This window comes from Artibeus jamaicensis, unplaced genomic scaffold (genome assembly GCF_021234435.1).
Source record: "Artibeus jamaicensis isolate MK-2021 breed Jamaican fruit bat unplaced genomic scaffold, CSHL_Jam_final contig_525, whole genome shotgun sequence".
NCBI lineage: Eukaryota > Metazoa > Chordata > Mammalia > Chiroptera > Phyllostomidae > Artibeus > Artibeus jamaicensis.
In genome coordinates, this window is record NW_026521874.1 from 15,925,094 (window position 1) to 15,935,545 (window position 10,452).

A 10,452-nucleotide genomic window follows, 5' to 3' on the forward strand; every position below is an offset into this window, starting at 1 on the left:
ATCCCTAAGGCACTCTGCCCCTGTTCTCAGCAGCTGTCCACGTCCTCTCCCTATTTCGGTCCCTTTCTCTTTTTCAGAACAGGGTAGCAGGGTCTTCCGATTCGCATCCGAGGGTCCCCGCCGGTCCATTCTGGGAGTTCTCTACCCCCTAATCTGACCGCGGGGCGGGGGGGGGGCGCTCTTCTGACGCCCCGTGGGTTCCCCTTCACTCCTAGGTCCCCCCTGCCCCGCCCCTCTCACTGCGGCGGAGCCGGCCAGCCCCCGGGCAGCAGGGGAGGAGGCGGGCGGGGCCCGCCTCCCCCGCCCCCCAACCGCCGAGGGGCTGGACTCGGCCTGGCTGCTATATAAAAGGCGTCCCGTTGCTGCCGCAGTGCCAGCCGCCCCGTCCCGGCCCCAAGCTCCCACTCCACCAGCGGCCGCACCTGCTCCAGCCATGATGAGCTTCAGCGGCGCCGACGCGCTGCTGGGAACCCCGTTCGCGTCGCTGCACGGAGGTGGCAGCCTGCACTACGCGCTGGCTCGAAAGGGCGGCGCGGGCGGAGCGCGCTCGGCTGCCGGCTCGTCAAGTGGTTTCCACTCATGGACGCGGACCACGGTGAGCTCCGCGTCGGCCTCGCCGAGCCGTTTCCGCGGCGCGGCAGTCGCCTCCAGCACCGACTCTCTAGACACGCTGAGCAACGGGCCGGAGGGCACCATGGTGGCCGCGGTGGCAGCGCGCAGCGAGAAGGAGCAGCTGCAGGTGCTGAACGACCGCTTCGCGGGCTACATCGACAAGGTGCGGCAGCTGGAGGCTCACAACCGCAGCCTGGAGGGCGAGGCAGCGGCGCTGCGGCAACAGCAGGCGGGCCGCGCTGCCATGGGCGAGCTGTACGAGCGCGAGGTGCGCGAGATGCGCGGCGTCGTGCTGCGTCTGGGCGCAGCGCGCGGCCAGCTGCGCTTGGAGCAGGAGCACCTGCTCGAGGACATCGCGCACGTGCGCCAGCGCCTGGATGACGAGGCCCGGCAGCGCGAGGAGGCAGAGGCGGCTGCGCGCGCGCTCGCGCGCTTTGCGCAGGAGGCCGAGGCAGCGCGCGCGGAGCTGCAGAAGAAAGCGCAAGCCCTTCAGGAGGAGTGCGGGTACTTGCGGCGCCACCACCAGGAAGAGGTGGGGGAGCTGCTCAGTCAGATCCAGGGCTGCAGTGCCGCTCAGGCACAGGCACAGGCCGACTCGCGGGACGCCCTCAAGTGCGACGTGACGTCGGCGCTGCGCGAGATCCGTGCGCAGCTCGAGGGCCACGCGGTGCAAAGCACGTTGCAGTCCGAGGAGTGGTTCCGAGGTTCGCAAACTTGGGGTGGTGGGGAGGACAGGTCGCCCCCTGCTGGTCCGGCAGGGTGGCGTGACGCCAGGGGATGCTGGTGGACTCTGCGTGGAGGTGGTAGGACTGGAGAGTGCGCTACTCAGTTGCCCCATGCAAAGTGCTTAATGCTTAGTTGAGTAATGATTTCTCTCTGGGTCTCATGTGGGACCGACTCACCTCCACCCTCCACAACTGTGGTTCCACCTTTGGGTGCCCTCCTCTAGGGCGTTTATGTTTGTTATTTAACTCTGGGACCACTCTGGTCTCCCCCACCATAGTTAGGTAACCCTACACCGAAGCCCCTTTCCTCAGATTCCCTTTATCCTACCGAAGCAATGCTGGCTTCTGATCACAGGCGCTGGAGAGAGACTCTTTGCCCTTCAAAGTAAACTGCCTTCCATGCGCAAACGTTGCCCATCCCCATTTCCTGCACACTGTCAGGGGACTCCATTCTTCTGACCCTTATCAGGCTCCTCCCCACTACTTAGGAGAGATGTTTGTCATTCTCACATCCTTTCTCCCCAGGGGGGACCATCACTACAACCAGTTGGTACTGGAGACTGAGGTGGTCCATGAGCCCTTTAATGTCCCCTCTCCTGGCCCTGGAAACTGGAAGCACTGGGAGGGAGACTCCTAAGGCTGCCCCCGGCCGCCATGCCGCCCTGAGTCAGCTAGACTGCAGCTGCAGCAACTCTGGAGCTTCTCCCAGCAGCTGCTGGGTGACCTTGATCAGTGCTTGACCTCTCTGGTTTTCCTTTCTTTCTGTTGAACCATGGGAGTGGGCTTCTTACCCTGGAAAGCTCCATGATTCCCCCTCCCTCCCCCCTCCCCCAGCCAGCTGTAAAGCTTTGTGTATTCTTCTTGGGAGAGGGTGCAGGTATCTCAGGGATTTCCAGCCTGTGACCCACAGTGGGTAAACCATCACCCATAGGGATGGTTTCTAAATCTTTGCCAGCACCAGTAGGGAAAGCCAGGACAGCTGGGATTTGGAGGTGTGGCTTTTCCCCATTGCCCCCCACCCCCAACTCCTCTGCAGTGACAGAACTGTCCCCTCCCCCATCTCTGCAGCAAGGTTCCTCCCAGAGCAAACCTCTCTGTTCTCTTGGGCTTTGCCCTTGGTACAGGAAGTCCGTCCTACCCATGCGGCTGGCTTCCCTTTGTCCTCCCACATCCCTAACTCAGGCCCTGGGTGTCACTCTCTCAGGATCCAGGACGTTCACTTTCAGGTGATATACACGTTCACTTTCAGGAGGTCTAGTCTCTAGACCTCCACTGGCCCCAGGTCGGGGAAGCGGCAGCCCTTTGCTGGCAGGGGCCAGGTGTGGCTGCCATCGGCTCGGGCTCCGGTGCTAGAATGTGCAGCCAGAGGGGCTGGCGCACGGGCCCCACGCTCTGCAGTGACCTTGGGCTCTGCACAGCAGAAACCTGCAAGGAGGGGACTATGGCGACATGGTGGTTTGCAGCACCCTCATGCCTTCAAAGGGCAAAGGCTCGTGAACTTGTTCAACACAAATTCATAGTTAAACTCTGAGCCACAAGTTCAGAGTTAAGCCAGGTTTCACATCTGAAGCCCCAGTACTGCCAGTCCTGGCTGAGGAGCTGAACCAGGCATTAGGACCAGAAAAGGGGACTTCCTCTGCTCTGTAGGGTTTCTGGATCCTGAGTTAGGGAGACGGTCTGATCTTTGGAGCCAGCTAGAGTTGAACCCCAGCTCTGCCACTCACTAGCTGGGTGGCCTTGGGCAGTAGTCATCTGCCTATAATACCAGATAGGGTGAGTTAAGCATCCAAGATGGTACCCAGCGCCCAGTAGGTCCTCAACCCACGTGTGTCATCTTCTGGATCCAGGCACTGGAACACATATCCAGGTGTGTCTAACCTTGCCTTATTTCCTTCTCTCCCAGTGAGGCTGGACCGACTGTCCGAGGCAGCCAAGGTGAACACAGACGCCATGCGCTCAGCGCAGGAGGAGATCACTGAGTACCGGCGCCAGCTGCAGGCCAGGACCACAGAGCTGGAGGCGCTCAAAAGCACCAAGGACTCGCTGGAGAGGCAGCGCTCTGAGCTGGAGGACCGTCATCAGGCTGACCTCGCATCCTACCAGGTGGGCAGGGGAGGGCGGAGAGCCAGACTGCCTCACCTGGGTGGGTGACCCTGCACGGATCACTGTCCCTCTCTGAGCAGGGCTGTAGAGGTCAAGGTTATGGGCCTTGGAATCAAACACACCAGATATACCAGTATGTCTTCTTGGGTATGAGATCCCAGGAAATTCATCTGTATCTCTGAATCTGGATTCCTTCCATGAAAAAGAAAGAAGGGAGAAAACAAATGCCTGCTGAGCAGAGCTGTGAAGGTTAAGGACATGGACAAACTTTTTAAGAGATGAGTGTGGCCCTGGCTGGTGTGGTTCAGCTCGTTGGAGTGTTGGCCCGTAGACTGAAGGGTCATGGGTTCGATTCCCAGTTAGGAAAGTACGAAAAAGTGACCAACTGATGTTTTTCTCCCTCCCCCTTCCTCTCTCTCTGAAAGCAATGAAAAAATGTCCCTGGGGGAGGATTAAAAAGAGAGAGAGAGAGAAAATATGAGTGAGAATGTGTGTAGCAGGATCTGATCACAATAAGGGTATTTGGTGAATAGTAACCAGTGTCTCTGAGTTTAAGTGACCTGGGCAAGGCCTTGGCAGATTCCCCATTAAAGACAACTGCAGAAGAAAACATCACTTTAAATTTTAAAAAAATTTTTGATCCTCACTCAAGGATATGTTCGTTGATTTTAGAGGGAGAAAAGGGAGACAGAGACAGAGAAAGAGAGAGATCGATCAGTCCCCAACTGGGGATCGAACTTGCAGTCCAGGTATACACCCTCAGGAATCAAACCCGCAACCTTCTGGAGGTTGCTCCAACCAACTGAGCCCCCTGGCCAGGGAAAAACATCATTTTAAAAACATTATGCAAATAATATGTGGCAATGATAGAAAAGTTAGAAAGCCAAGAAAGCAAAAAGGAAGCAATGAAAAGCAGTCATAATAGTTTACTTTATGTAATTCATTTGTTTATTTATTTATTTTAAAAGATTGTTTATTTTGAGAGAGAGGGGAAGGGAAGGAGAAAGAGAGAAACATCGATTGGTGGCCTTTCACAGATGCCCCAACCAGCAAGCACCCCTGCAACCCAGGCATGTACCCTGACCAGGAATCGAACCAGCGACGTTTCACTTTGTGGGACGACACCCAGCCAGCTGGGTCACGCAGTCAGGACCATAATGGTTTACTTCCAGCAGTGGTTACGTGGGCCTGGGAACAGGGAAGAAGCTTCAACTCATTTAGCCTCTGCGCTTCTGTGTATTGTCTCATCTGCCCATAACTGACGCTTCCCGAGCCCTTACTATGTGGCAGGCACTTCGGAGAATTGGGGAACCAGTAGGGAGTCAAAGCAAACAAGGCTCTGTGCCCACTGAGCATTTTCTAAGCTTAAGAGATCTGTGAAAATTCAACTACTGTCTTACTAACCAGCTCTAAATCGTTAGAATCTGGTGTGTTTCATTCCAGACTTTCATTCCAGGCTGAAATTATATACATAGCTGGATTTTTGCTCCATGTGGTTTCCATGTCCATGAAGGAGACCCCCACAGCTTTTACAGGGTGGGGCTTGGTTCCAGCTGCAGGCTGGACAAGACTGCTTGGGGTTGCATGCCCACCCTGCTTCCCTGGTATGGAGAGCCAGGTGTCAGGTGTCAGCTGGTGCTTGACATGTATACGGCCTCTCCCCCACAGGAAGCTATCCAGCAGTTGGATGCTGAGCTGAGGAACACCAAGTGGGAGATGGCGGCCCAGCTCCGAGAGTACCAGGACTTGCTCAATGTCAAGATGGCTCTGGACATTGAGATTGCTGCTTACAGGTAAGGTGGGCCGGGGGGGCCTTCAGGGGGGGGGGGGCCTTGTGTTCTTATGAGGAGCTACACCTTGGGCTTCAAGTGCCCCCTGTGAGGCAGCCTGCCTGTCTTGGAGATCAAGATGAACTTTGTTATTGTCGTAAAATATATACAACCTTGAATTTGCCATTTAACCATTTTTAAGTGCACAGTTCTGAGGCAGTAAGTGCATTGATGTTGTGCGACCATCAGCACCATCCACCTCCAGAACTTTTTCATCATCTCAAACTGAAACTCTGTTCATTCACCAGTGACTCCCTACTCTCCTTTCCTCCATTCTCCCAGCCCTGGCAGCCACCATTCTGCTTTCTGAGAAACAAAAATATTTTTTTAGAGATCTTTTTATATTTTTTCTTTTATTTTTAAAAAATATTTTATTTATTTACCTTTAGAGGGAAGGAGAGAGAGAGAGAGAGAGAGAGAGAGAGAAATATCAATGCATGGTCGCCTCTCGTGTGCAAGGAATTGGCCTGCAACCCAGGCATGTGCCATGACTGGGAATTGAACCACAACCCTTTTGTTCACAGGCCCGTGCTCAATCCACTGAGCGACACCAGCCAGAGCTAGAGATCTTTTTTTAAAGGAGAGACACCTTGATATGTGTGAGATACACCCATTGGTTGCCTTTTACACATCCCAAACTGGGGACGTGGCCTCCAACCCAGGCATGTGCCCAGATTGGGAGTGGAACTGGCAACCTTTTGGTTCACAGGCCGGTGCTCAGTCCACTGGGCCACATCAGCCCGGGCTGAGAAACAAAACTCTTGAGAGTCACTTATTTTCATCCTGACAGTGACTTAGAGGGTTAAAGTTCCTCACCCCTTTGCAAAATTCAGCCAGCTTTGCTTTGGAGGGAAAAGAGGTAATTGAGCGATAAAGGGCCTTTACAACGTTTTCTCTTCCAGTTCCTTAGCTCTCTGAGCATTTGTTTCCTGGGGAAATAAAATGGGAGTGATAATAAGGGCACCTGCACGAGGAACCTTTGAAATCTTGCTCCCCAGTGTGTCATCAGTTTGGCTCAAATAAACTCTTCTAAAAATTCTTAAAACTAAACAGTAACAACAACAAAACACAGTCACCCCCGGTGTCATGGGTTGTTGGGAGGAGCTAATCCTGTTTTTGAGCTGATCCAGGGAACGCAGTAGTAGCACTGGGCTCGCAGAGAAATTCCTCAGTAAATGGTAGAGAAAAGCCACGAGGCCTCCATGCTCAGCAGTTTCCTGCCGAGGGGCAGAGCTGACCCCAGGAGGGCCTGTGCCCGTTGCTGTCTGCTGACCCTTCACTCCCCACCTCTTGATCCTGGGCTGTAGTCCTACTACTCGAAGCCTGGCTCCTGAACCAGCACAGTCAGCATCCTCCATGAGCTTTTTAGAAAGATGTACTCTCAGCTCCCCTCTCCCAGACCTACTGAATCAAAATCTGCATTTTAATGGAATTCCAGGGTGATTCCGATGTCATTAAACTTGCAAAGCACTGGTCCATAGAGGTGACCCTGTGGTAGACTCCGGCCAGCAGAGTCCGCCTGTTGTGGCTGATGACGAGAATGAATGCACAGGCAACAGCAATCCTGTGGAGGAAAAGGGGACGTCACGGCCACTCTCTCAAGGGGAGAATGCCCCTACCCTTGCCTAGACAGGCTTTTATTGTTTTCCTCGGGTCTTACATCAGAGAAAGATTTATTATCTGTTGCGTAGAATATCATTGTCTACATTTTAGGTACAATCAAGGAAATGAAAATAACATGCAGAGGGGAATGGTGACGTGCTGATTAGCTCTTTCCTTGGAAAAGTTTATACAGGCTTTGGATATTACCTTGAAGATAGACCATACACATTTGTTGTCTTAGACCAGGGTGATGGAGTTTTAGCAAGAGCAAGCCATAACAGTCCATATGCATTTTCTAGGCCTGATTCCCACAGGAAAACTCGGTTTGAAGGTCTGGCTCCTGCCCACCACCTCGCTTCTGTAGGTTTTCCATACAGAGCTGAGTCACATTTGCCAGGCCAAAACAAACCGGTCCCCTACGCGACCCCACACTTACTCTGACACAGGCATTTCCAGGCCCATTTTATGCATCATTTCATTGAAACAACCCTCTGCGGTAGGGGCTCTTATGATCCCTTTGCAGGACAACGCTCACCCAACTGAGCCACACCAGTCAGGGCTTTTGAATAATATTTTAGTCGTGGGACAATAAATGTAAATTTTCTTAAGTTAGGCACTCTCTCCAGGGCAGTTTTTCAAGGGGAAAAAAAAGTTGTTTTGTATCGTAAGTTGCAGCCTTAGTTAGCTGCATTAAATCAGAACAGTGCCCTTGGGGTGAGGATTCTGAGGGCTTCCTGGGATGATTTGCTAAGTGACTCTCTCCCTTCTCAGTGTGCCCACCGTTCATGCTTTTTCCTCTGCCAAAGTCCCTATCAGTGCACACTGCGGACCTTCAGAGGAAACCAGGAAGACCCGAAAGTCATCAGTCTACTCTGAGCTAATACTAATGCGTTCCGTTATCCTTTCCGCAGAAAACTCCTGGAGGGTGAAGAGTGTCGGATTGGCTTTGGCCCAAGTCCCTTTTCCCTTCCAGAAGGACTCCCCAAGATCCCTTCCACATCCACTCACATAAAGGTCAAAAGTGAAGAGAAGATCAAGGTGGTAGAAAAGTCAGAGAAGGAAACTGTGATTGTGGAGGAACAGACAGAGGAGATACAAGTGACCGAAGAAGTGACTGAAGAAGAGGAGAAGGAGGCCAAAGAAGAGGAGGCTGAGGAGGAAGAAGGGGGAGAAGAAGAGGAAGCAGAAGGGGAAGAAGAAGCAGCAAAGTCTCCCCCAGCAGAAGACGCTACGTCCCCAGAGAAGGAGGCCAAGTCCCCAGAGAAGGAAGAAGCCAAGTCCCCAACCAAGGCCAAGTCCCCCATGAAAGAAGCAAAATCTCCAGCTGAGGTGAAGTCCCCCGAGAAGACCAAGTCCCCAGTTAAGGAAGAAGCAAAATCGCCGGCTGAGGTCAAGTCCCCTGAAAAGGCCAAGTCCCCAGTGAAGGAAGAAGCCAAGTCCCCAGAGGAGGTCAAATCCCCAGAGAAAGCCAAGTCCCCAGCCAAGGAAGAAGCAAAATCACCAGCTGAGGTCACGTCCCCTGAAAAGGCCAAGTCCCCGGTGAAGGAAGAGGCCAAGTCCCCTGAGAAGGCCAAGACTCTTGATGTGAAGTCCCCAGAAGCCAAGACCCCAGTGAAGGAGGAAGTAAGGTCCCCTGCAGACATCAAGTCACCTGAAAAGGCCAAAAGCCCTAGCAAGGAGGAGGCCAAGTCTCCCGTGAAGGACGAGGCCAAGGCCCCCAAGAAGGAGGTCTCAAAAAAGGAAGAGGTGAGGTCCCCCACGAAGGAAGAAGAGAAACCCCAGGAGGTGAAAGTCAAAGAGCCCCCAAAGAAAGCAGAGGAAGAGAAAGCTCCAGCCATGCCAAAAACTGAGGAGAAGAAGGACAGCAAGAAAGACGAGGTGCCCAAGAAGGAGACTCCAAAGCCCGAGGTCCAGGAGAAGAAGGAGCCTGCCGTGGAGAAGCCCAAGGAGCCCAAAGTTGAAGCCAAGAAGGAAGAGGCAGAAGATAAGAAAAAAGCAGTGACTCCAGAGAAGGAGGCTCCTGCCAAGGAGAAGGATGAGGCCAAACCCAAAGAGAAGACTGAGGTGGACAAGAAAGACGACGCCAAGGCCAAAGAACCCAGCAAAGCAGCAGAGAAGGAGCCGGAAAAGCCAAAGAAGGAAGAGATGCCAGCAGCACCTGAGAAAAAAGATGCCAAGGAGGAGAAAGCCACAGAGGCCAAGAAGCCCGAGGAGAAACCCAAAGCGGAGGCCCAAGCCAAGGAAGAGCCCAGCAAGGAGGCCCCCGCACCCGGCAAAGCCCAGACGGAAAAGGCTGAGAAGTCCTCTAGCACAGACCAGAAGGACAGCCGGCCTCCAGAGAAGGCTGCAGAAGACAAGGCCCCCAAGGGGGAGAAGTAAGGTAGGGAGCAAGGAGCATCTAGAACAGCCAAAGAAACTCAGGAGGGTCTGGGAGCTCAAGGGTCGGCATAACACATTTTCATCCCCCCCTTCCCTTTTCTTTATATAAGAAACTCCGCTTAGGTGACGGGGCTCCCCCTCACCAAACAGGAATTTCTGTTAGCAATATGTTAGCAAGGAGGGGCACTCCCCACCCTACCCCCGTGTCCCAAACCCTCCCCAGGCGACGGATCATTATGTTACGACAGCTTATGTAGCAGAATGTGATCTGTGCCGAATGCCACATGTACGCACTTGACTGTAAAAACTGCCCCCCCTCCTGTCCAAATAAGTGCATTTATCTCCTGTATGTGCAACTGACAGGTGACCGCAATAATGAATGAGCAGTTAGAAACACATTATGCTTGAGATGTCTTAACCTATTCCCGAATGCCTTCTGTTCTCCAAAGGAGTGGTCAGGCCCCTGCCCAGCGCTCTCCATCCTGCAAGAGCTGGAGTGGGTGGGGCTGGTCACCACTGAATTATGCCAGGGCGCACTTTTCCACTGGAGTCCACTTTCAATTGCTTCTGTGCAATAAAATGAAGTGCTTATGAAATTAAAATGCTGCTGCTATTATTCTCTTCCCCCAGGGGACAGGGCCAGGGGAGGTCTAGGTGTCACAAGACTGCACAGCAATGAGCAAGCATAGGGGGGTCTCTTAAGATTCTGGGACCAGTTACAGGGCTCCTCTTGTATTGTTTCTTGAGCACAAACCATGTGCCAGGCAGTGTGCTAGATGCTTAATTTTAATGATCTTGTAGACAGATGGTCGGGTGCATGGATTCTTAGCATGGGTCACCTACATTAGCATCATCTGGGAGCCTTGTAAAACGGCTTGGTTCTAGCCCAGACCACTGAATCGGAATCTGAGAGGCAAGCAGGGGAAAGGCGCACTCCTACGTGGTTTTAAGGCATACCGAAGTTTAGGAACAGGTGAGGTCTAAAGACGCTGAACAGCCTATTTACAGAGTCTGCATATGTCCTCGTAAGGAGGAGTGAGCCTTCTGAGCGAGGGACCATCTGTAGCTGACTCACCTGAAGTGAGGACTGCAATCACTGCTATTGGGAACAGTTTGTCAATGGTCACTTACCAGGACTCCAACATGCTTCTCCAAACACGCTTTTGAAGCTTTGTTCTTGTAGATTTACGTGGGATCTTCAC

At 53.1% G+C, this 10,452-nt stretch overlaps 1 protein-coding gene across 1 annotated transcript; it reads left to right on the top strand.

Moving 5' to 3' along the window:
• Window positions 1–392: 392 nt before the first annotated feature.
• On the top strand, window positions 393–9,314 carry NEFH (neurofilament heavy chain). Its single transcript, XM_037153259.2, has 4 exons — window positions 393–1,316; window positions 3,241–3,440; window positions 5,109–5,233; window positions 7,783–9,314. The coding sequence occupies exons 1-4, from the start codon at window positions 434–436 to the stop codon at window positions 9,248–9,250; spliced, it is 2,676 nt and encodes an 891-aa protein (XP_037009154.2). The 5' UTR covers window positions 393–433; the 3' UTR covers window positions 9,251–9,314.
• The last annotated feature ends 1,138 nt before the right edge of the window (window positions 9,315–10,452 follow it).